The sequence below is a fragment of the Siphateles boraxobius genome, unplaced genomic scaffold (assembly GCF_051911475.1).
Source record: "Siphateles boraxobius isolate OS27281-9 unplaced genomic scaffold, OSU_SipBor_1 20, whole genome shotgun sequence".
Lineage (NCBI taxonomy): Eukaryota > Metazoa > Chordata > Actinopteri > Cypriniformes > Leuciscidae > Siphateles > Siphateles boraxobius.
The window spans coordinates 330,390-357,249 of record NW_027508811.1 but is presented as its reverse complement, the minus strand read 5'-3'; the positions used below and the strand labels follow the sequence as shown (position 1 = coordinate 357,249).

Sequence of the window (26,860 nt, the reverse complement as noted above, 5' to 3'; positions counted from 1 at the left end):
TCTTCCCCTTCTCCGGCTGCGTTTCCGCGGCCAAGCTGCCCAGACAAAGGGCTCCGCTGCCGTGTTTGTAAACAGCGGGGCATCACTGAAGAAATGAAAGTCCGGTTTTCGGTGTTCGATTGCGGAACCAATGTCCAAAAGTGTTTGTATGTCGTACTGAATAAGACAGACAACATCCGAGACAAAAAACAAAAGAACTGTAAACAGAACAAACAAAAAACTACCATGTTGTGACGGAGCTCGCAACGCAGCAGCCATACTCGGCGCCATCTTGAACTCTAAAATAAGAGTATAGTGAAGGTTACACAATACTCGTTCCCTCTTCTAGAGAGAACCGAGGTTACGTTAGTAACCGAGTATCGTTCTCTTACAAGAGGTTCTCTCGTATTGCGTAAGCTATCTTACGCTACGGGAACCCACGGTCAACGCTGTGTGCGCCCAGCCTCCACTTCATAAGTCCCAGGGTTTCCCGGGGAACATAGATAAGTGGGAACAGGTGGCCGGCAAGGTGGGCGGGTTATAAGCACATAGAGGGTATACAGAGCGGCGTTGCCGGTCCATATAACTATTCACCATAATGTGCAGCTTAACCAGGAGAGCTATCATCGCATGAGAGAAGTTTGCACATGATAATCTGGGCAGGACAAACACACTGCTCACACTGACAGAAGTCTAGCCTGCAAGGTGGGAACTTCCAGGTTATAAAACCTAACAAATGTGGACGGAGAGGCCCAGCCTGCCGCCTCACAAATGTCATGAATGGAAATTCCGCTGGACCAAGCCCACGACGAGGCCAAGCCTCTGGTGGAATGCGCCCTGATGCCCAGGGGGCATTGCAGACCTTTAGACTTATAAGCAGAAGTGATAGCTTCCCCTATCCATCTGGACAGGCTCTGTTTCGCGGCGGCGAGACCCCTGGTGCGCTCACCGAACGAGACAAAGAGCTGTTCTGAACGCCTGAAAGAGGCGGAGCGCGTAATTTAAACCCTCAGCGCCCTGACGGGGCAGAGGAGATTCACATCACCCTCACTATCAGATGCTGGCAGAGCCGAAAGAGAAATGACCTGTGCTCTGAAGGGGGTGCCCAACACTTTAGGGACATAACCATGTCTTGGCTTGAGGATGACTTTAGAGTCATTCGGCCCGAACTCAAGACACGCTGCGCTAACAGATAGTGCGTGTAAATCCCCCACACGTTTAACTGATGACAGAGCTGTCAGAAAAACGGTTTTGAGCGAGAGGTACTTTAGATCCACGGAGTCTAATGGTTCAAAGGGGAAAGCTTTCAGGGCCTCTAGTACCAGTGAAAGATCCCACATGGGAACCGACGGGGGTCACGGGGGATTCATCCGTCTAGCTACTCTAAGGAAGCGAATGATGAGCTCGTTCCTTCCTATTGACTGGCCGCGCGTCGACTCAGCGAACGCTGCGACGGCCGCCACATAGACTTTAAGCGTGGATGGGGCCCTGCCCTTATCCAACAGCTTTTGAAGTAAGCTAAGCAACCCCGGGACCCCACACATTCGTGGGTCTAGATCTTTATCAGAACACCATTTGGAGAACACCAACCATTTAGATGCGTAAAGCCGCCTTGTAAAGGGAGCTCTGGATTGCGTAATCATGTTCATCACTCCTTCTGGCAGTACAACGGGTATCCGTTGATTAACCATACATGCAGAGACCAGCGCTCTGGATGGGGATGCCAGATTGAGCCGCGGGCTTGAGAGAGCAGATCTCTCCTCAGCGGAATCGGCCAAGGGGCTGTGTGGGACAGCCGCATCAGCTAAAGGCTACATCCGCTTTCACTTTCGTCTCGGTCCGCGCTCCCAATCGAGGCCGAGTTGGTCAACGGCCTTGGAAAGGAGGCGCATGAGTTCGGCGTCCACGCCGGCCCGAGTCCTGCTGGATTCCTGGACGGAGGAAGAGGCGGAGTGATGTGAACTTGCCACTCCTCGCTGTCCGATGCCAGGATGGAACAGCTGTCCACTGTGTGGTCTCCTTCAGCTTCGTCCCCTGAGGCCGACAGCTGCGCGTCCGGGAGGGGCGGAGAAGGAGAGAGTGAGGCCGGCGGGAAACGTCTGTGGCCACAGGCTCCGGCATCCTCTGAGCACGGCACTTCTTCCTGAGCTGTCCAGTGGGTGGAGTGACAGCGTTCGGTGTGAAGGCTTCGAGTCGAGCCCGCAGGGTCGACAGCGGAAGCGCTTCACAATGCTCGCAGCCGCCCGCATCCAGGGCGAGGGCTGCGTGGTCCGGTCCCAGGCAGAGAGCGCAAATCATGTGGCGGTCTCCTGCGCTGAGCGGGGTTCTACACGAGCCGCAAGAAAGGCGAGGCATTTTGTATCAAACGCTCGCGCTCTTTTAGTGAGTGAGAGTGAGTGTCGCAGCGGCGAACAAACAGTTTTCAAAGCACAAAAAAGGATACACGCCGGATGGCGTAGCAGCCACGGATGGCTGAAGGTGGCGAAGTACTGAAGGCTTCTTCAGGCACTTTCCTCTGCTTGCTTGTCGCTAGATTCGATGGCGGAAGGCTTCTCTCAGAGTCAGCGATGCGGAGAGCTTCGCTGAAGATGATGAAATCAGTGACGCAGCCTACGAGCCTGGCTTTTATACGCTAAGCCACCCACATTTTTGCGGGCTATGATGCGTAAGCGTTGACCGTGGGTTGCCGTAGCGTAAGATAGCTTACGCAATACGAGAGAACCTCTTGTAAGAGAACGATACTCGGTTACTAACGTAACCTCGGTTCTCTCTAGAAGAGGGAACGAGTATTGTGTAACCTGATCGTGCAGGCGTCACGAGCGTTTTTCGCTTCAGCTGATGAAACCAGTGACGCAGCCTACGAGCCTGACTTTTATACCTTAAGCCACCCCCATTTTGGCCGGCTATTACGCGTAAGGGCACGAAGCGCCCTCATTGGACGTGACGTCACGCGCGAGGCTCAGTGGTAGGCTGCAGCAGTTGCCGCAGGGCAGCCAATGAGCACGCAAGATGGCCTGCTCTAGGTCTGCTGGCTGCTGCAATGCGTTGACAATAAATACAAAATTAAGGATAATTTTTGGCTTCAATATCTCGAGCAAAGATGACTTTACCCGTAGCGTAAGCTAGCTTACGCAATGCGAGAGAACCTCTCGTAAGAGAACTATTAATTAAAAGATGTTGATGGTATATATATAAATAAGATATTGCATTACAAAATATGCATATACAAATGGTTAAGCAGAGTGTACATCGTGTCTTTCACACTGCTTTATGTGAGTGGGTGGGCACTAAAGAGATCTTTTACTACAATTACATTATTTCAGTTCTTCTGTGAAAGAATTCCGCTGTTAAAGATTATATAAAAAAATAAGTTGAAATAATGCGAACTAACCGCTTCAACAAAACCATATAACAGTGCTCACAGGTCTGTCTCAAAAGATTCACAAGTTGTTGTTTTTTTATTCCCTATGGACAGAATAAATGGGATTTTTGCTTCAGGAACCCGACTGTTGCACTCTATCCGGTGGTTAAGTCGTGATGAAACCACTCTCCGATAATACTGTTTCCGGGTCCAAAGGCCGGGTCCTCTCTACCTACCTTCGACTTTCGCTTGTGTTTTTGACCATGCCACAGTGCTGTGTCCCGTGTTGTTCAGATCAGAGTTAAAAAAAGAAAGTGACATTCAGCTGTCATTTTACCCCTTTCCCTGTGACGAGAAAGAGAAGAGGAAATGGCTGCAGGTGATAAGTTAAGTTAAGTTAAGTTAGTTAACTTAACGTTACAAATCTTAAACGAATGAAGAAACTTTGGGGCCATAACAAAAACAGCCCTTTTGAGAAAAAGGACATGTAGTCTATCGGTTTTATAGGTTGTTTGTTGCTAAAACCCCAAATCCTGCATCATGTTTTGGTTGTCAGGGATTTTTATGTGCCGCCTAGTTAAAATGAAACTAGCTTGCCGTAGCTAACGTTAGCTTTGGACAAGCTGAAGCACGAAGGTGTGTGTACGTAGCAAGAAAAACATTGGACGAGTTAAAGCATGGAAATCTGTTTCTCATTTCTATAATACATCCAGGACATTTTTTTATATAACTTCGATTTTGTCCGTCTGAAAGAAGAATGTCATACAATTGTAGGCTACATATACACCACAGGATGGTTTCGGGGTGAGTAAATCATGGGCTAATTTTTTTTTAAGTGAACTATTTCTTGAACTGTTTTGTACATACATGAATTTCTGCTTATTTGTTTGCAGAAATCAGATTAAAAGGTAAAAAAAAGTGTGGTGTAATGGGTTTAACGTTAATGAGAAACGTTAGCAGCTTATCACACTTTACCTGGTCTAATGTTTTTTTCTTGCTATAATAGAGTATTGTTGGAAGGAGACAGATATAAGATCAGAATCATGATTAATGACCTATGTGTCATGAGTCTGGTATCCTTCTCTGTCTCCCTCTTCTGGTTACACACACACATTACCTTACGCACCTTCACTCACCCTCAGCTGTTTCTAGTTACACTCTCATCACACCCATTCTCTCACACCTGTTCTCTCTCTCCTCTAATTGTTTGTGCTATTTCATGCTCTCCCTTTCCCTGTTTCTTTGCCAGATTATTTCGTACCCGACACATGCAAGAGGCTTCTTCCGTCCTGCTGTATCTGTCCTGTCCGAGTTCTGTCCTATCTGAGTTCGATCCGTCTGCCAGCCTGGCTCAGGTCAATCTCTATTTGTTCTATTCTAACCTTTGCTCTACACTCTGTCCAGCCCGCCTGCTGCTGACGAACGCCAGAGCATCCAACCATAAGAACGCTCATTCTCCAAGGGATCAGTAAACAGAGCCTGCCGTATCCTGTTCTCAGACTGTTTGCCGCTGTCAACTTGAAAGAGAGACTTTTTCCTTTTATGTTATTGGAGCGTCAGCATTTACGGCTGCTTTTTCTGTTATTTATCTAGAGACATATTTTCGTTGGACTGTGTACACTCTCTTAATTAAAGACACTGTTATTTGCATTTCGCTTTTGGGTCTTACCTTTCCTCACAACAGAATAATCTGGCCATAAATGGACCCAGCGAACACGAGCCCGATTCACACAGCTGTTGAACTGCAAGGTGCTATGCTCGGCAAGATGATGAGGAGATTACCGCTGCATGATACGCTGTTCAGACGCTGTAAGCCCAACTCACTGATCTGTCTCTACAGGTCCACCAGCTCAGGAGGGATCCACCTGTCCCTCCAAGATCGTCGGAAGTCCCAGAGCCCAGAATAAACAACCCCCCGTGCTATGCCGGTGAGCCCACTCAGTGTCGCTCATTTCTCACGCAGTGTGAGGTTGTTTTCTCCCTTCAGCCGACTACTTATTCGAGGGAGCGAGCCCGGGTGGCTTACGTCATCTCTCTCTTGACCGGACGTGCTCGTGAGTGGGGCACCGCCACCTGGGAGGCTGAGGTAGACTTCACCACCTGTTTTGATTTATTAAAGGAAGAGATGATGCGTGTGTTCGACCGTTCTGCTCATGGAGAGGAGGCGTCTCGCATACTTTCATCTCTTCGCCAGGTAAGACGGACTGTTGTGGATTATTCCATTGAGTCCCGACCCTGTCAACCACCTGTGGATGGAATGAGCCTGCTCTTGTCGCACGTTTCTTAGAGGGGCTGAGTGCAAACGTCAAGGATGAGGTAATCGCCCGCGAACTACCCACCCGTCTTAACCCTCTCATCGAGTTAGCCATTCGTATAGAGAAGCGGTTTGACCTCCGCCGTCGCTCCAGAGGATTGGATTCCTTCTCTCAACCAGCTGTTTCAACCATCTACGCTCCTCTTTCCACCAACCCTGAGCCAGAGCCTATGCAACTTGGTGGTCTCCGCATTTCTGCTAAGGAGAGGGAACGTATCATCAATCGACTTAACTTGTTTTGCGGGGTGGCCAACCATTATGTATCTGCATGTCCAGTAAAAGCCAACGCTTGCCAGTAGAGGAGGGATTACTGGCGAGCGCTACCTCTCTGATCTCTCCATCGAAGTCATGCACCATCATCCCTGTAACCCTGCACTGGTCTGGTTCTTCGGTAACACTTTATTTTGATAGTCCGTTTGTTGAGACTCTACTAGTAGTCATTCAGTAGCTTGTCAACAGTGCATCAGTTGACATTCAACTACACGGTTTCAACAGACAAGTAACATACATTCAACTAACTGCCTATAGACTATAAGGTACATTTCAAGTGTTAATATCAGTTGACATTCAACAACACTGTTTCAACAGACAAGTAACACACGTTCAACTAACTGCCTATAGACTATAAGGTATTTTTCAAGTGTTAATCTACAGATTTTACAAAAAGTGCCTGTTGACTTTCAATGTTATTTTGCAACAAGTTATTAGCCAATTGTCAACTAACTTTCTGTAGATTGAGTGACCATCTTCTAACCTGTCTACCAACAACTCAAAATCAATCTGTCAGTTGAAAGTCAACTGTCATGTTAGCATATGATCTGTATATGATACTGTATAGGGGTCCCAAATGCATCACATTAATGATTATTTCAACTGAATAAAAACTGTTTACATTTATTTTTTTACCATTTGTTGACAATCGGTTGATAGTCAACTAAAGATTAGTTGCTTATCTGTTTCTTGTCAACAAATATATTGTTTATGATCAGTAGACTATTAATAGACATTCTCCACTAAGCCTTAGTAGATATAATTTAGGACTATCTAATTAAAGTGAAAAACAGTTGATATCAGTAGAAAGTCTATAACCTATCAACAGATTGCGTACAGGTTTCCATTAATTATATGCAACATAATTACGATTTAAAACGAGAACAGTTTTACATACCTGACTGAAGTAGAACAAACACCATAGGCAGCACATCAGAGAAAAAAATGCACTTTTATTAAATTAAAAAAACACTCCAAATAATGCAACCCATTCTTTACTAGGGTATCAGGATCATATCTGATTATGTGACATTATATTGAGCATTTCAAAACGAGAAAATTCTCTCAATACTTGTCTACAACAACATTTCAAATGCCCGAGGCCAAGATCAAAAGTTATAAACTACAAACAATAATTAATTAATACATTTTGCCTTTCATGACAGTAAGGTTTACAGAAAATTCCTAAACTTATCTGCGGTTACCATTCCTTATGTCCTTGAGAAGTCTTCCAAGTATTCCATGTTTATATCTTCTGTCTAACCAGTAGGTCCACTCTATGAAGCAGAGCTGTTTTTTTAAGGCCTTCTCAGAACGATTCCCCCCCATACGCCAAACTTCCCTCTTGTAAGTCTGCCACGCTCTCTCAATGTTTTGAGTATGTAGTCCTGTTTGTGGATCTACATAATTCTGGCTGTGGTTGACTCTGACATGCTTGTAGCCCTCCTGGGAAAGAGTGGTATATGCTCTCCACTCATCACTCACAACTAGACTTTGACGTTTGACATGTTTCCTGATGATGGGAACAAGGGTATCCTTGTTTCTTTTCTCCACAAGGCGAAGAATGGGGCGTCTGCTTGCAGCTTTGATCTCAAGTATACCAAACACCCACGTTCGCTTTCTTTTCCAGGTGTTGCCAAACCGTCCTCTTGCATACTACAAAAAAAAAGCATGAACAGTATTACTAAAGAAAAAAAATACTAAAGAAAATCTCTGTATCAGCCATGTATCAATTTATTTCTAATCAGGTGTTCTCATCTAAAACCTCCATTTTTTTTAAATTCCATATAACACAATAACTATGCTTACATAATAAGAAAATCTTTAAATGGTCAGTTCACCCAAAAAATGAATAAAGTGGTAAATTATGTGTGTTTTTTGTGGAAACAAAACACTTGCGTCATTTTATAAAATTGAGATTAAACCACTGGAATCACATGGTTTAGTTTTATGATTTCTTCATGAATTTGTTTAAGTGGTAGTTGCGTAGCTGTCAATGGAGGGACAGGAATCGCTCATATTTTATAATTAAGATCTTCATTTGTGTTATGAAGATAAAAGAAAGTCTTGCAGGTTTAGAACAATCATGAGGGTGAGGATATAAAGACAGAATTTTCATTTTTGTGTGAACTAACACACCTTTAATAAAATGTATTGTAAACAAGTAACAAAATATTGAATTAAACATTGAATATTAATTAAATGTTTGTGTTAAGAACACATTCCTGTTTTATTGTACAAAGCATGAGATAACCCTTCTTTAGGTTAAAGAATATAAATAAAATGTCAGTGAAAGTCAAATTGCATTTTGAGATTACACTACCTTGCGTTTGTGGCAAAACTTGCTTTCATCAATGTGAACAAGGACATTAACTCCACCAACTTTCTGTCTCTTTTTTTCCCGGTGCTTCTCCAGGCTTTGTACACAAATTCTTCTGAGTTTCTTTGACATCATGGAAAGTGTCGCTGTGCTCTTTGCAATGCCATCTTGAAGCATGTCTACTTGCCGTAGATATAAACCCTGAGCAAATCTACAAAGATTAACAAAAAATATTATCATTAAATCAGAACATTGCATTTTCACACAAAGAGAATGTGCGCTTTATCAACCTCCAGGCCACAAAGCATAATTTGTACCTGGTATCCTGTATTTTGAAAACTAGTTTTTTTTTTTTTTTTTTTTTTACTATTGACTCTAAGTATAAAAAAACAACATATTAATACATTCTGTCAAACAATTGTAGAACAATTGCCACCAATGGTCTCTACGATCAACTTAGGCTTACGATGCTTTTGGGAAACGCAGCCCTGTACAACATACTGTAGTGCTGTAACAGAAACTGACTAAACTTGAAAGCATCACAGTGAAAACATAGATAATCACCACCATAATTTTCTGTTAGAAGCTTATGTTAGATGTTTTATAAGACATCCTAAATACTAATTCAAAGAATTGTCCAAATATAGTCAACTTTATACAATTTTAAAAATAGTTGGTTTTAGAGTTTTTAGGTTACTGTAAGATATCTGGCAAAGTATGGTGGGGTATATTACAGGAAATGCTTTTGCAATATGCTATAGATTGACCATAATATTTGTGTATGCCACCATAAAGTATTATAACATGCTGTAATGCAATTTTGCTCTATGGACTCAAAATACACCATAGAAATAGTGTAAAATGTCAAATTCTGTAGTAATGTAATATATTTGCATTGCTTACCTATGTATATACTTCATCCATGTGAACAGACTGCAGTGTGATTGTGAGAAAAGTGAGTTTGTCCGAACACTTCTTCTCAACTGTCCACATCTTTTACGTCGACACTCCCTGGAAGTTTCAGGAGATAAGACTGTATGATAAGTTGACATTTTTAACATATGTCTTGGAACACACACACGATAGTTGTATATATAATTAATATAACAACACTGAAAAAAATGTTATGTTGATTTTACTTAATTTTATTATGTCAAGGGGTTGCACGAAATAAAATTATCTAAATCCAGATATATTTTTTAAGTTAAGTGTACTTATATTTTGTAAATTGGTTTTACTTATATTTTATAAGTAATTTCAAATTAATTATATTCATACATTTAGCTAAATTATTATGAGTTGAATTTACTACATTTTTTCAAGAATCAGCCTGTGAATCTCCATAATGGTGACATTTATAAAGCATGCTGCAGTTAAAATAAAATTCAGTGATTCAAGTTAAATGATTGTGAATTAATGGTTGTTAAATAACAACCAACGACCAATCAGTCTCTCTGTTTACTCATTTGAAAATGGTTAACTTTTAAGGAATTATTTTGATTAATTATTACTCAATTCTAATGTGTTAAATTTAAATAATAATATTGCTTGTAATCTTTTGCCACAATTTTAAATTAAACATATTTTTTTCTAATTACTTTTAATTTAATAAAATTAACTTGTTTTAAACAAGGGCAGTGAATTTGGAAATTACTAATAAAAAATAAGTAGGATTAAATAACACATTAAAATCAGTGAAATTAACCAGATAAAAACATGTATCATTTACAAGGGGTCAGAATCATTTTTTTCAGTGAAAAGCTTATGTAAAAATCATGTTGTTTAGTACCAATATGTCGATACAGATGTTGAGCAACTGATTATTTTGCTGAATCTGATACTAGTAAAATCTATTTACTTGAAATATCTGTTTCTTACTACTTCCAGCCTACTTCCAGCTGCTTATTCAAACTGATTAGATAAAATACTGTAGAAATAATCATCATAAATTGGCACTCTTACAACGATCTACATTTAAATTACAACATAAATACAATAATAGCTATACATTGCTTATGATCCTCTGTTAATGAACTATGACAATCACTTGACATAGGTGTGCAGTATTCATTGCCAACTGCATGCTATAGTGACTATAGAGCCCGCAACCGCACCATATTTTTGTTACTTTGAAACTTGTACCTCTCACATTTATTTAAATAGCCTTTTGAAGTTTAACACATTATGTCATTATTTCTTGTATAACCCCTAAACACATCTTAAAATAACAACTAACACTATTTTATAGGCTACCATTTAAGATTGTTATATTATCTTAAATCATACAAACAGAGCATTTATTCTTACCAGATGTAATGGTCCTTGGACTGGGAGGCAACCATGTTCATTTTATGCCCGCAGTTATTGCATTTAATTTTGCGTTTCAACAAGCCAATCTTTTGCAACCATTTTATTAGCTTTAAAGACGATTTTTTGGTTTCTCTAACATAAACTTTTTTCAAAAGTTTGATCTTCAGTGAATACATCAAGACAGTGGCTCGAGCCTCGAGCTAGTAACAACACAAAAATTAAAAATTGGCGCACTTTCCTTTTATTGGCTTACGGGCTCTGATCGGAATCAGAGAGTTGACACGTGACCGAATACTTCTTCAATCTGATAGGCTAAGGACTGCCTACAGTTACAGGTTGCTCTGCAGTTTGCTCCGAGTCCCTGAACATTTGATTCTAGAGATGGTAAGTGGGCCTATCAAATCCCTTGGGAAATATTGTAATTTATTATTTTCATTCTTGTGAAACAATATCTTTATCTCACTTTTTTTTCAGCATCAAGATGATCAAGCGCCTTCAGTACACTGCCCCTCAGCTGGCACTGGCAGTGGGGGGAGTGCAGGTACCATGCATTTTACCCACGCAAAGGCACAGAGAGGAAATACCAAGGGAAAAGAAGAAAAAGTTTCCATCCACAAAAAAAGTGGTAAGTTGTGTTTATAAATGTGACAACTGTTGGTGTTAGTGTGCGACCAAACACAAAGCTGATATTTCTGGTGACGCGATTGCATACAAGTCAACACAAATTCGCTCTGGGCGACGCGACAACGTTAACGTGTCTGGGCAAATTGAATGTGATTTAGCTTGAGCGAATGATTCACACAATGCGATAATTCATTAGTCTGAATGCTGGATTGAAGTTGGTATGACGATGGACGTTCGACATTCGCGTATTTAGGGACTGTCTCTAAAGTTACATGCGACATAGGTGTCTAGCATTCGAAGACAATGACTTAACGTTACAGACATAAAAACCAACTGTAAAGAGTTCATCTAACGTTAGGTGTCAAGTATGATGCACACCTTTTAGATTTTTGATATTAATGACAATAAACTGTTAAATCATAACCTATGTAATTGCTATGTATTTCACTAACGTTACTGTATAGGGTCTTACACAAAATATGCCATAATTTAAAGCTCAATGACATTTGAAGACAATGACTTACAGTCATAAAACCATATGTAAAGTGTTCATCGTTTTATGACTGTAAGTCATTGTTTTCAAATGCTATTGAAGTTAGAAACGCAACCAACTTTAGAGACGCAACCAACTGCATGCCATCTGAACTACCTTACCTAATGGTTAGGGCTTTCTGGTCCTGAGAAGAATTCATTGGTTTCTATGCTAGGATGCACTTTTTGTTAGAATGCTACAGTTAACTATTGTAAGGTGTTAAAATTTGGTAATTTTATTTTTTAACCTTGGATTTAGGAAGTAATCAATGCAATACTTTTCAGAGGGAATAATTAGTAAATTTATCTAATTACACTTTTGAAGATGTAATTAGTAGTAATCATTTTTTAGAGTAATTTGCCCAACACTAGGGATATGTGGTGGTTATTGTAAAAAACTGTTGTGCAGCTAACTATTGCTTAACCATGTTCAAACCAAGCTAAAAAAAAAAGTTTCTTACCCTCTGCCCTAAGTTATCTTCTGAAAGATGTATATAATTACATAATACAAAACACTTTTTACTATGTGCTTACAAGGTTTGACCACTCTACCCCACTGCCAATTACTTCTATTTTTTCATGTCATATTTTGCAGTTAGTAGGATGGACAGTCTCAAGCCTGTCAAACAGCATATTCTCTGGGAAAAGAAGGCTGAGATGCTCCAGTCTCGGGTAAATGAGCTGGAGGAGGAAAATGACTTCCTCAAGAGGCAACTTGAAGAGAAGTCTGCACAAGAACAAGGTTTGTACAGGTAGAGCAGATCGCTCTCCAGAACTTGGATGGGCTTTAGACGAATAATGCTACAGCATAACTGTACATATTTTAGCTATGTTTGACAATATTGTTGCTGGCCTTTAAGTATTATTTTGTACCTGCTTTAGAATTTGGCTTAAAATTTATATTTAGGTGGACAATGTATAGGATCTCTAAAGCAGATAACCCTCAATGTGGACTTAAAAATAGAGACATAAAGATTTATATGTGAAAACATTTGCATTTAAAACGAAATGCTGCTGCTTTTTGTGCACCTGTTAAATTGCAGCTAAAAAGGATTTCCTACACTAGCTATATAGTTTTTCCATTTATAGGTATCCACACAGTGTTTTATTTTGCTACGGTTTGGAGTTTTTGTTATTGATATTAAATTGTTTGTTTTTATTTTTTATATATATATTTAAATTATAAATCAGATCAAAAATATATATTTAAAAAATTGCTCCCACTTTATATTAAGTGTCTCTAACTACTATGTACTTACATTTTAATTAATAATTCGACGCAATGCATTTATTGTGTACATACATGCTTTTACATTGTAATTAAAATATATATATATATATATATATATATATATATATATATATATATATATATATATATATATATATATATATATATATCTGCATGTATTTGCAGCTGTAATTAATTTCTGTAATTACATTCTGTAATGTACTACACTTTTCAATTAATTTGAGTATATTTAGGTTTATAACGGGTCTGGTTCTCACCTGATTGATGAACAGGAATTGTAGTTTGCAAGTAAAGCTGCAAGTTCCTCCATCAAAGTCAATCGAGCTGGGCTTGGTACAAGCCAATGCCTTAAACCTACCTATACCATCACATCTGTCTCTAACCTTACCCGTACCCACCTCAAAATCAGCAGTATTTTGCAATACAATATGAACAAAAAAGTGCATTGTACTATTTTTTATGTAAGTACATCATAGTTAAGGACTTCTAATTTAAAGTGTGACCAAAAATGTACATAGTGAAAATAAAATAGTCTCTTATTTGGGTGACAAAATTTAGTGCTTTAGCTGTTAAGTCATTTGTAAGGATTGAACTGACTTCACTTGTGTATAGCCTGTAGACTACTGCCTTGCCATAGCATATTTGCTTTCCATTTACAGCAGAAGTTGCTCAGACAACATTAGCACTAATTTGGTAGAAATCACTGAAATACTCAACTAGTTACAGTGAAGTTCTACAAGCAGCTAAATTATACAGTGCTAAATTATACAGTGGGTGTAGGTTTACATTATAAGTTTATATTACAGGTGGGAACTTGGAGATAATGGCCACTGGAGATGAGGAGACACGGGTCATGATTTTGGACTCCAGCACTGACACTACCACTGATTCCGACACTGACTCCAGCACTGACTCCAGCTCCAGCTCTATCTCTGACTCTTCAGATGAGGGAAAGAAGAAAAAGAAGCGCAAAAAGAAGAATGGCAAGAAGAAAAGCAAAAAAAGAAAGAAGGAAACCAAAAAGGTGAAGAGGTCAAACGGAAAAGGAGAGCGAGGTATGGACACACTGTATTTAGTTAGTTATGAAGTATTTAGGTGATTATTTTTATTTTAGTGCTTTATACTTGATTTGTTGCATGCACACTATCCCACAACCCAGTCATCATTACTCTTGTCATCTCTTTTTTTGAATGACATGAAATCCACGTCAAAAGCTTAACTGTTCTGTTACGGCCAGTGTCCCTGAATTCTCAGTGAATATCAGTGATGATCTGTATCTAACTTGTATTTTTGCTATAGCTTTCTTACAAAGATTATGTACGGAATGAAGTAAATAAAAACACAACACATGCTTACCTATTATGGTAATCAATAATTCAATATAAAGAATGTTCTCAACAGTGTTTACCTGTGTTTTTATAGCAATACTCATCAAATAGTCTTTATTGGCGCACTGCCCTCACACTACTGACTATTAAATGTTCTAAATAAAAGATAATCCACACCTTAATCCAAGTTGTAGCCTTCCTTTTAAAGAGAAAACATGTGGGTAACACTGTGGCTCACCCTGCGACTAAGAAATCGCACAAGACACAACACAACAGTCCTTGGTGATTTATTCACATTATTGTATTGTTTTTTTCAGTTGCCTCAATCGCAGATGTGGTGAAAAGATATCGGCGTGTCCTCCAACTTGTGCAAAGAGGCTTCAGGATGACTGCAGCTTTCAAGAAAGCTTGTTCTAGAAATGCTGTGAAAGACACGGCAGCAATTGCAGAGATTTACATGGTAGACAAAAGTGTCCTAGAACAGTTCAAGAGTAAATACACACTTTTGCAACTAGCACAACTCTGTCAGAAAAAAATTGTTGGTGAACTGGCAGAAAAGATAATTGAAATGAAAAACAACATCCCCTTTTCTGTCAAGAAAGACTGAATGAGTTAAGTAGGTTGTTGTTAACTAAATGCAAGTTTTTTTTGTTTTTGTTTTTTGTGGTTCTACTCTTTAAAACTTGACCACCAAGCTAGACCAACTAGGCCAGTGCAGCATTTTTTTTCAAGTATTGAGAGAGTTTTCTCGTTTTGAAATGCTCAATATAATGTCACATAATCAGATATGATCCTGATACCCTAGTAAAGAATGGGTTGTATTATTTGGAGTTTTTTTTTTAATTTAATAAAAGTGCATTTTTTCTCTGATGTGCTGCCTATGGTGTTTGTTCTACTTCAGTCAGGTATGCAAAACTGTTCTCGTTTTTAATCGTAATTATGTTGCATATAATTAATGGAAACCAGTACGCAATCTGTTGATAGGTTATAGACTTTCTACTGATATCACCTTTTTTTTTACTTTAATTAGATAGTCCTAAATTATATCCACTAAGGCTTAGTGGAGAATGTCTATTAATAGTCTACTGATCATAAACAATATATTTGTTGACAAGAAACAGATAAGCAACTAATCTTTAGTTGACTATCAACCGATTATCAACAAATGGTAAAAAAAAAATGTAAACAGTTTTTATTCAGTTGAAATAATCATTAATGTGATGCATTTGGGACCCCTATACAGTATCATATCATATGCTGACATGAAGTTGACTTTCAACTGACAGATTGATTTTGAGTTGTTGGTAGACAGCTTAGAAGATGGTCACTCAATCTACAGAAAGTTAGTTGACAATTGGCTAATAACTTGTTGCAAAATAACATTGAAAGTCAACAGGCAATTTTTGTAAAATCTGTAGATTAACACTTGAAATGTACCTTATAGTCTATAGGCAGTTAGTTGAACGTGTGTTACTTGTCTGTTGAAACATTGTTGTTGAATGTCAACTGATATTAACACTTGAAATGTACCTTATATGTACCTTATAGTCTATAGGCAGTTAGTTGAATGTATGTTACTTGTCTGTTGAAACAGTGTTGTTGAATGTCAACTGATGCACTGTTGACAAGCTACTGAATCGCTACTAATAAGTAGTAGAGTCTCAACGAACGGACTATCAAAATAAAGTGTTACCAAACAGGGTATTCCCCTGAAGAGACGTGAGGAGACCACTCCCCTTTTTGCCTTCCCTTCCTGAAGTTCATCTGCGGTCCGTCCCCTTATCTCTCACTGTGTCAGGCAACCACCACGAGACTCTTTCTTTTTTAGTTTTTCACTCCCCTTATTCCCCAGTAGTACTAGGACACCCATGGCTTGTAAAACACAACCCTCACATTAATTGGTCGAATAAAAGTATCCTCTCAGGGAACCTGTCTTGTCACGTCGAATGTTTATTGTCTGCTAATCCTCCTGTTTCCCCCGTCTGTGTTTCAGGAAGAGCCGGGTGATTTGACTGGGGTCCCGGAGGAGTATCATGATTTTCGGGCGGTCTTCAGTCGTTCCATGGGCCACTTCTCTCCCTCCTCACCGTCCCTATGATTGCAGTATTGATCTTCTTCCTAATACCACGCCACTTGAAAAGCTTTTTTCCTTGTCTGCCCCCGAGCGCGACGCGTTAGAGAAATATCTTTCTGAGTCCCTCCGCGCCGGCACTATAGTCGCTTCCTCCTCTCCACCTGGCACAGGTTTTTTCTTTGTTAAGAAGAAGGATGGCTCTTTGCGCCCCTGTATTGACTATAGGGGTCTCAATGACATTACCTGTAAGAATCGCTATCCCTTGCTGCTAATGTCATCTGCCTTTGAGTTGTTACAGGGGGCAAAGGTCTTCACTAAATTGGATTTGCGCAACGCGTACCACCTTTTTCGCATTAAAGAGGGAGACGAGTGGAAGACTGCGTTTAATACTCCGTTAGGTCACTTTGAATATCAGGTTCTTCCGTTCGGGCTGGTAAACGATCCCGCTGTTTTCCAAGCTCTAATTAATGACATCCTAAGAGATATGCTTAATGTCTTCGTCTTTGTGTACCTTGACGACATTTTGATCTTCTCCTCCTCTCTCCAGGTTCACGTACAACACGTACGCCGAGTCCTCCAGCGTCTTTTTTGTTAAGGCAGAGAAATGTACCTTTCACGCACGATCTGTCACCTTTCTCGGTTCCGTTATTTCGGCAGAGGGCATTGGTATGGACCCCACTAAGGTTCAGGCAGTCACAGATTGGCCAATTCCTGACTCTCATGTTGCGCTTCAGCGCTTTCTTGGCTTTGCAAATTTATATCGCCATTTCATACGTAACTTTAGTCAAGTAGCTGCGCCCCTTACAGCCCTCACTTCTTTCAAGTCGCGCTTTAAATGGTCAGAGTCTGCTCAAGAGGCTTTCAATCATTTAAAGTCTCTATTTACTTCCGCCCCCATTCTTGTGACACCAGATGTTACTAGACAATTCATAGTCGAGGTTGACGCTTGTTGAGCAAATTGTAAGATCAAACAGGACAACAAGCTGAATAAAAATACAAACTACAGTGTACAATACACACACCTGAAACAAAACATTTGTAGACAGCAATTATTGCCAATGACTGCTTTATTGTTATTGTAGTGCGTTCACATGACAAATAATTTAATTAATATTTAACTATCTTTTTTTTCTTGTTTTTTACAGACAACAAATTGTCCCTAGCAGTGGTGAGGATGAGGGAACAGATGCTGACATGGTAACTGCAGGGACCCCATGTTCTTCAAAAAGTATTGTGGCACTTGAGGTGAAGAATGACATGCTGAGGGAAGAGAATGAAAATTTGAAAAAACAATTGGAGAAACAGAAGCAAACCTTTTCCTTCAGTCAAATTTCTTCCAGCCCTGACAGAGTTCAGTATTTTACTGGATTGCCTGATGCTGCCACTGTCCTGTTTCTAGAAGCACTACTTTCTACATTTATTCATTTTCATTTTTCATTTTTTTTTAATTTACTTTCTAAATTTGAGCTACAATATCATTCTGATTGGACTGTCCAAATGATGCCTTTAGTTGATCAATTGCTCCTGACCTTAATGAAGCTTAGATTAAATTGCGGCCACGTAGACCTTGCAACAAGGTTTAATTGTAGCACAGCCACAGTAACCAACATCTTCATCACCATCATTAGTGCCCTGTATGACGTTTTGTATGTCGGTTTCCTTGAGAACAACATCCCCTCCACAGCTAAGAATCAAACATCACTGCCTGACTGCTTCCAGCCCTCCCCTAACTGTAGGATTGTACTCGACTGCATAGAGGTTGCCGTCTCTAACACAGAGAGGCTTGATGCACAGTGTACTTTGTACAGCCAGTATAAAGGACGAACCACACTTAAGGCTTTAATCGGTGTTTCTTGGTTTTCTTCCTATCTCTCTGAAAGACAATCTTCATTTCAGTTCATGATTTTCGTTCGTCTACTTTCCCCCTGAAGTTAAAAATAAGTAGAAATAAGTTAATGGGTGTAATACAATGTCTGTATATAAATAGCTGTATATATAGTTTTATTTGGTTACTCTTTATTTTAAAGGGGCGGTATAATGCCCTTTTCACAAGATGTAATATGTTTGTGTGTCCCTTTAAATGCAAATGAGCTCTAAAATAAAGTGTTACCTTTATAACTTCTTTGTATGTGCAGCATGAATGGCCTACAAACTTGTATAATAAATAAATTAGTGTGAAATGGCAAAATTTCATTTATTTTCAAGTTTAACAGTACTTACAACTGTGAGAGAATGTATGGTAGAAAACAATCTTTATAAAATGTTTCCAGAATGTCAATGTTAACAGCCCATGTAGGGTCTTTGAGCACTGGCAGAAAAACAAGGTCAAGAGGAGTCCACATAAGCAGGTGACAGCTGTTAGCTTCGGTCAGGTGCAGGTTTCCCTGGATCTGTTGCCAGTAGTTGTGAGTTTGTTTTAATGTCAAGGAATTAACGCCTTAATCAAATTCCAGGAAAAAGTCCCTGTTCCCTGCTGCCTGCAGGATAGTCTTGGTTCTGGCTGACCACGGACACTTGACTTCAATTACACAGTTTCCAAACACCGTCCCATCCGGAGATCCACCAAGTAGACTGCTATCAGATAGTTTCAGCGTGTTATACTCTCAGAACCACCAGAATTTTGTTTTTATTAATAAGCTTTCTTACCATGATGCATTCTTAGCCTGGCCAACGGTTGCTTCCTCAATCTGCTGCTTCTCCTGATCATTTACAGCAAGCATTGACAGCACATATAGAGCTTTGTCCTCACCTTGGACAAAACCTAGGCTTGTCACCAGCCCATCAAATGTCTTGATTGGGAGAGTCTAGATTTAAAGTTAGGCAAAAGTCAGTGAGGTGTCCACATACTTACCCACATAGTGTATACACAATACATTTGAAATGAAAGCAATGATTTACATACATACATACATGTGTGTAGTTTACCACATTTTTCATTAGCCTAAATTATGTAATGTTAATTTTTAACTATATTGCACAGTTTGAAACCTCTGGTTCAAATTTCGAAAAAAAAATATTAAACATACCATTTAATGTAGTGCAATTGTGATGTTTCTGCTAATTTTAAGGGAATATGAAAGTACAAAAGTAAAAAAAAAAATATCTCAGGTGTCTCTGGACTTTTTGATGCCAGCTGAAATAATGGAATAAAACAGGTTAGAAAAATGAGTTATAGTATTTAAAATCGTTTCAAGTGATGGAGTTTTCAATTCAAAAGCATTTGACTATAATCATTCAATAAGCACACAATCTAAGCTTTTAGAAAAAAATCACAGTGTACATCTCAACCTCACTGTCTTGAAACTATATTTCAATATGTCCATAAAGCCGATATAAAATGTCGATATGTCGTGATTTTTCAGATGCACTAAAACACACGGTGAGTGTATGTTAGAAGAGTTCCATAAATACGATTAATCTTATTAGCAATTAATTGTATTAGCAATTAACGTTGCATATTTAAGAAAATAATTAAAACCACGCAACATCAACAAACTTATTACAAACCTCGTGTTGTGGATGGTGTCATCTCAGACACTCTCTTGGATGCAATTTTGTCCCCCTTTGGAGTGTTGGCCTTCTTCCACACACATTCCACGTCGGTGCGGGACACATTTTTCTCTACCCAAATCAACAAAGCTGCCATATGATGGCACTTGTCTCTGCCGATTGGGCACTCGCATGTGCTGTACCTGACTGCCTGACCCTCAACGTGCACCTGTATTGAAAACAATTTAATCCGCACCCTAACACTTCTAAAACACACTGCTGCCAGCACTGTTTATAATAATACTTCTGTAGCTAACGTTAACCCGGGGCTGTCAGATTATACTACTAAATTGACTAGCCTAATTTCACTAACGTTAACCCTCTAAAACCTGGCTGTCACATATTTACCTTTTCATCTTCGTTTACATCCACAATTAGAGCAGTTCTATTCATTTTTTTTCTTTTGAAATACCTCATCCAGAACATGGAATATCAACTATGTCAACCAGCTAGCTAGCTTACAGCTAACTCACCTCAACCTCGTAAACCTTCTTTTTCAGTGATGCCTGGACTCTACCCTTAATTATGCCACCTGAATGATGAACTACACTAACTACTCTGTTGGAGTTAAAAGAATTTAAACCTTTTTTGACCGCCAAGGGTGCCTCACTAAAGAAGGACGTGATCGTAAATAAATTTACAGGTTCCGCCATTATTATTGAATCTGGACGAGCGGAGCGCTTGGACCCGGAAGACGCTAAACGTCACGCGTGACGTCAGACTTAACAACCGGATAAGCATTGTAGGATTTACAGGCCTGCTAAAAACTTTTCCCGATACAAAATCAAAGATTTGTAAGCGGTTTCTGTTCAACAGTTTATGTGTACAGTGGGTTATCTTATTATACAGTTAGTTTATAGCCGCATCTTCAGAGTGTTCCTAATAACGTGCTTTTTAGCTACAAGTGCCGCCAACGCCCAGGGAATGGCATATTCAAGTGTCACCAGGCCTATGAAGTTATACCTAAATTCTGAGTAGTCCCAAGGACATGCTCTGAAAAGCCTAAGCAGATACCCCCAGCTAAACTCCTATAGATAGATGAAGAGAGTGTAGACAGTCAGTCTGACTGGTAGTGGGTAGTGTTTCTTCTGCAGTATCACACTTAGACCTTCCATGTAGACGATGGCACAGCTGTATATAAGGAGCGCCCAAAGGCTTGTGTTGCCTGCTAGTCTGTGGTCATGGGTGTAGTACCAATCCCAGGATGCTGTGAATGCCACCTCACAGAGTCATCCATGTAGAGCGTAAATGTACAGTCGGGCGAGAGGGGAGAGGGGGGAGGGTGTGATCTGCTCAGAGACGTCTGTGTTGGCACCAGTGTCTGCAACAGAAAAAAGCCTATTCTCAGCACAAGTAGATGCCACCAAATTGATGGCTGGTCCACCCTATCAAAGGTGCCAGAATATGCTACTAATGGTTTGGAAATAAAACAGAACTGCAAAATAATCATATATGTTGTGAATATATTGTGGCGAGCATGATGAGGTCGAGGTGCCGTGGTGCCGTGATTACTGATGAGCGACAACTGCGCGATGCACAGGTCTCGTATCTCTCACGGAGGAGCGATGACAGTGGAGATCGATAGTGGGCAGGCCTGGAGTTGTGTTGTGTTTGTTTTATTATATGTGACAGCAGTAGTCCGTGAGGGGCTGCTGTCTATTACTTTCGTTTTGTATTTGTTTATTTTATTATTAAATTGTGTGTTGAATGTTCGCCGGTTCCCAACACCTTCCCGCAACATCTAACCTTGTTACATATATAATTTGTAAAGTGTAGCCTATTTGGAAAGAGGCTACACTTTGTTTAGCAGGGATTGCACACAGGATTGCTAGATTGCTCCTGTCTGCCTGTTGCTGTTTTTTTTTTGTTTGTTTTTCCTGCCTGCTGCTGTTGCTGAGTTGGTTTGAATCTGTAAGCTTCGTATATATGGAGGTAGTTTTGTTTCTTTATTATTCAATCAAAAAAAAAATTTCAATTAAAAAAAACCTTCACTTCAATAAAAGAAAAACTTTTCAATCAAAGAAAAAAAGTATTTGAATCCAAAAATATATTTGAGACTCAAAAAAATACATTTGAACACTGCTTTTCTTTGATTGAAAATGTTTTCTTTGATAGAAGTCCATTTTGTTTTGTTTAAAGCAACCTTTTTAATTGAAGTAACATTGTTTTTTGATTGGACCATATAATAGGTAGGACATTTGTGTCTTTATCATTCAATCAAAAAAGAAGTTGCTTCAAACAAACAAACAACAGAATCAATAAAAAAGTCACTTCAATGAAAAGATAAACATTTTCAAATATAGAAAATCGTTTATGAATGCAAATAAAATATTTGAGACTCCAAAAATTGCATTTGAACACTTTTTTTTTTATTGAAAATGTTCTCTTTGATTGAAGTAATCTTTTTTGTGCTTGGGCCATACATGGGTAGGACATTTGTGTCTTAATCATTCAATTCCAAAAAAGTTGTTTCAATCAAAGAAAGTATTATCAGAATAACAGTGAAAACTAATGCCATGCTTCCTAATGATATCTCCTAAGGGTATCAAATACAGAGTGAACAGCAACAGTCCTAGTACTGAGCTTTGTGGTACACCATACTGAACTTTTGATTGATAAGACATCTCTTCATTTACTGCTACAAATTGATAACGGTCAGATAAGTATGACTTAAACCATGCTTGTGCAACTCCACTAATGCCTACATAATCTTTGAGTCTATTTAAAAGAATTTTGTGGTCGATAGTGTCAAATGCAGCACTAAGATCAAGTAAGACTAATAGAGAGATACAACCACGATCGGATGATAAGAGCAAATCATTTGTGATTCTAATGAGAGCTGTCTCACTACTAGAGTTATTCCGATTCCGATACTAGTTTTGGAAATGCCGCCAATACCAATAAAAATTCATTCTGGTATCGCGAGTACCTCTACCCATGTACCGATCCAATACCATTTTCTTAATACCTAGTAATGCAAGCTAGCTTTGCTTTGCAAATCGGAGATCAATTCTTCTTCACTGCTCTAAACAGTGGTTGCTTGTGGCAACACAGCGAGTTGCTGTTCTTTGACATAGATCGTGAGCGCTGAGTGAGCAGCACAGTAGTAAGTTGTCGTTGAAACTCGATAAAGATGGATAAAGCAAAAAAACTGTTGGGGGCTAAAAATAGAAAAAGAAAGAGGGAAAAGGAGATGGCATGTCAAGGGATGCGACAGCAGCTAAATAAGTGGTGAAAGGCAACAGGTAGGATTTAAAGTGTGACGTCTGTGCTTGAGGGAGGCTTGAAAATATTCATGTTTACAGACTTGCGTTTACTAACACTGGGAATGTAGCTGCCAGAATATGTAGCTAGCTAGCTTAGAATATGTGAAACCGAGGTTGCTGAGCTGAAAATTTAAAAATATAAGGTAGCATGCACAATAAATGACAAAAATCTGGAAAACAACTAATGCAATATCTCTGGTTTACCATGGAATCATGCATAGATTTGCTACCAAACTTGGAGGCTTGCAAATATTAATGTTAACAGATTGGCAAGTGTTTGCTAACTTAATGCAAAATAATATTGCTGATATCTACATTTAGATTTTGGTTAAACCCTATGGTACCAATCCCATGCATGACATATCTCAATTTTATTAAAGTAAAATAACAACTGGTAAATACAAGGAAGCATGAACAATAAACGACTAGAAGCTGGAAAACATTACTTATGCCATAAGGCTGGTTTATCATGGAAGCAAATAGATTTTGTTTCACCATTAGCTGTTCATGTTAGCTGTGCTGTCAGACATACAGGCTACAGCGTTTTATTTCTTCAATAATTGAAATAATGAAATATTTAGTAATAAACTTTTATGGCAGAAAAATCATGTAGCTTAAATTATTTAATTCCTTCATTATCAACACTTTATCAGCCTAATGCTAATCTCTAGAATAGCGATTTAAGTGTGAATTGCGACTTCTCTTTGTTTTAAGTCAGTCTCAAATTTAGATAGCCTGTGGGGGGTAGGTTTGGAGGGACAGTTCAGTTGCTTTATCGTGTGTGCAGAACAATAGGTGTTAATGTTCCATCTTACATATGGAGAGTGTCGGATAGCCAGCCTGATGAGTATGCAAAGGCAAAATCATTTTAAGGATAAATCTCTCAATATGTCCAAATGTAGATCCTATATCTTATTAAATTATAAATATTGTAGTTTATTCCTTGTATTTAAAGTTTTTTCACACAAAATATTAATTGAAGTGTTCAATCCAGTTGTTTCAACTGGTTTTGTAGAGTTTTAGAATGTTTGAGCACTGATGATTTTCAACAATCTGGCATTATCTAAACATGAACTGTTGACGTAACCAAGAATCATGCCAATAAACGAATGAGAGTGAGCCGTATATACAGAGCTCTTTAATTCGCGATCAACCTCGTTTTATTGTAAGGTGAATTCAACAAGGCATGCTGTGTCTTTGAAGCAACAATGAGCCTCGATAATATTTCACAAATAAATACAAACCATCCTACAAATTGCATGTAACTTTTGAACAAATACCAAATCTAGTGCATACTATTGCATATCTGTCTGTTATGATTGTGAGACACTTGGCTTTTTATGAGATCTCTCGGCTCGATTTTCTCACAAATGTGTCCAGGCAGATTTTTCTAACAAATGCAGTTGAGCAACTTCCTCTTCTAAAACGTCTCAGGTTACGTACGTAACCCTGGTTCCCTGAGAGGGAACGAGACGCTGCGTTGAGACGTGGTGGGAACGTTCTGCGGGATTGCGTCGTGAAGCACGTGTATAATCAGTCCAATGGAAGAGTGAGACGTCATAGGCGGGTGACGTCATAGACCAGGAAGCTATAAAGCACCCCTGAAAACAGACCGCGACAGCTTCTGATAAGCCTGAAGCAAGTCGATCAGGGCATACAGGAAGTATGGCAGGAGAACGCAGTGTCTCGTTCCCTCTCAGGGAACCAGGGTTACATACGTAACCTGAGACGTTCCCTTTCAAGGGAATTCGAGCTGCGTGGAACCCCATACTCACTACGTCATAATAAGAAATGCCCATTCTGTGTGAAGTCCTTGCGCACACTAGGAAGCAAGCAACCTAGCCCCGGGAGTGGAGTGGTCTAACTCGTAGAATCGAACAAATGTATGTGGTGAGGACCAGCCTGCCACATTACAAATATCCTGAAGGGAAACACCCGAAATTAAAGCCTTAGAGGCAGCCATACTCCTTGTAGAATGGGCCTGAACAGCCATAGGTGAAGGCCGTCCGGCCGCTTCATAAGCAAGTGAGATAGCCTCAACTACCCACTTGCTCATTACCTGTCTCGATGCAGGGCAACCTTTCTTGGTTAAACCGAAGCAGACAAATAACTGATCTGATCTACGCCGGAGTTTTGCAGCTCTGTGAACGTAGGCATCCAAAGCCCTAACGGGACATATCAGATTGAGACTTTCCTGATCTGGGGTATTAAAAGGTGGAGGGCAAAACGCCTGCCACAAAATAGGGCCTGCCACATTAGTGAGGACCTTAGGAATGTAACCCGGCTTAGGGTGTAAAAATGCTATCACCATACCAGGTGCAAATTCCAAACATGAAGGAGCCACCGACAGGGCTTGCAGATCTCCGATTCTCTTGATGGAAGAAATAGCAAGTAAAAATTAAGTTTTTAGTGTAAGGAACTTCTCTGAAACTCTTCAATAGGCTCGAAGGGAGCCAAGGCTAGACCCTCAAGTACAATGGCCAAATCCCAAGCCGGTGCTCTAGAGTGCAATGCAGGCCTCAGCCTCAATGTACCACGGAGACAACGAATAATAAGAGGATCTCTCCCAAGAGAAGAAGCCCATCAGAGGGGTGCGATATGCAGATATAGTCGCTACGTACACCTTTAAGGTGGAGGCAGATAATCCAGCAGAGAAATGGTCTTGTAGGAAATCGAGAACTGTACCAACCAGGCAGTTAACAGGATTCAAAAAACATTCTCCACGCCATTTAGAGAACAGTTTCCATTTCAATGTATATAGTTTTCTCGTGGAAGGAGCTCTGGATTGAAGAGACCGGATTCTATGAGCTGGGCCCCCTCAGAGGCCAAGCCCACAGTTTCCACAACTCCGGTTGAGGGTGAAATACTGTGCCCCCCGTTTGGGATAGCAAGTCCCTTCTGATAGGAATCTCCATAGGAGAGCCGTCCAAAAGGGAAACTGGGTCCGAGAACCACACTCGGGCCGGCCAGTGCGGGGCTACTAATAATAGATGAGCCCCTCCCTGGCGAACCCTCTCCAGAACTCCCCGGAGCATTGATATCGGGGGGAATGCATACAGGTGCAGCCTTGGCCACACCTGCACCATAGCGTCCAGTCCGAGAGGAGCTGGATATGTGAGGGAGAACCATAGCGGACAATGGGTTGTATCGTATGATGCGAAAAGATCGACCCGAGCTTGACCAAAGATCTCCCATAGGAGCTCCACCACCTCGGGGTGAAGTCTCCATTCTCCGGGCCTCAGCCCCTGCCTCAACAGGATATCTGCTCTGATATACGAGACCATCAGTGCGTTGTCCGGACCCTCCGCCGAGCGACCACTCGTGATCACTCCCAACCCCAATTCAGCAACCCCAACAACTCTAAATGAGACAGAATGACATCTCGATGCCGAACTGCCATATGCTCAGATTGAGCTAGGATCAACCAATCGTCGATATAATATAATACGCGAATGCCCTGGAGTCTCAGAGGAGCCAGAGCTGGATCCACACATATTGTAAAGGTGCGGGGTGACAACCTAGGCTGAATGGAAGAACCCGATACTGGTATGCCTTGCCCCCGAAGGCAAACCTCAGGAACCTCCTGTGATGAGGATGAATAGATAGGTAAGCGTCCTTTAAGTCTATTGGGACAAACCAGTCCTCGGACTGAATCTGTGACACAATCATATTTAGCGTAAGC

General features: G+C 40.0%; 1 protein-coding gene across 1 annotated transcript; it reads left to right on the top strand.

Moving 5' to 3' along the window:
- The first annotated feature begins 12,284 nt into the window (after positions 1 to 12,284).
- LOC143745364 (uncharacterized) lies at positions 12,285 to 18,292 on the top strand. The gene is made up of 5 exons (XM_077237477.1): positions 12,285 to 12,451; positions 13,768 to 14,016; positions 14,607 to 14,749; positions 16,662 to 16,756; positions 17,509 to 18,292. The coding sequence occupies exons 1-5, from the start codon at positions 12,289 to 12,291 to the stop codon at positions 18,290 to 18,292; spliced, it is 1,434 nt and encodes a 477-aa protein (XP_077093592.1). The 5' UTR covers positions 12,285 to 12,288.
- The last annotated feature ends 8,568 nt before the right edge of the window (positions 18,293 to 26,860 follow it).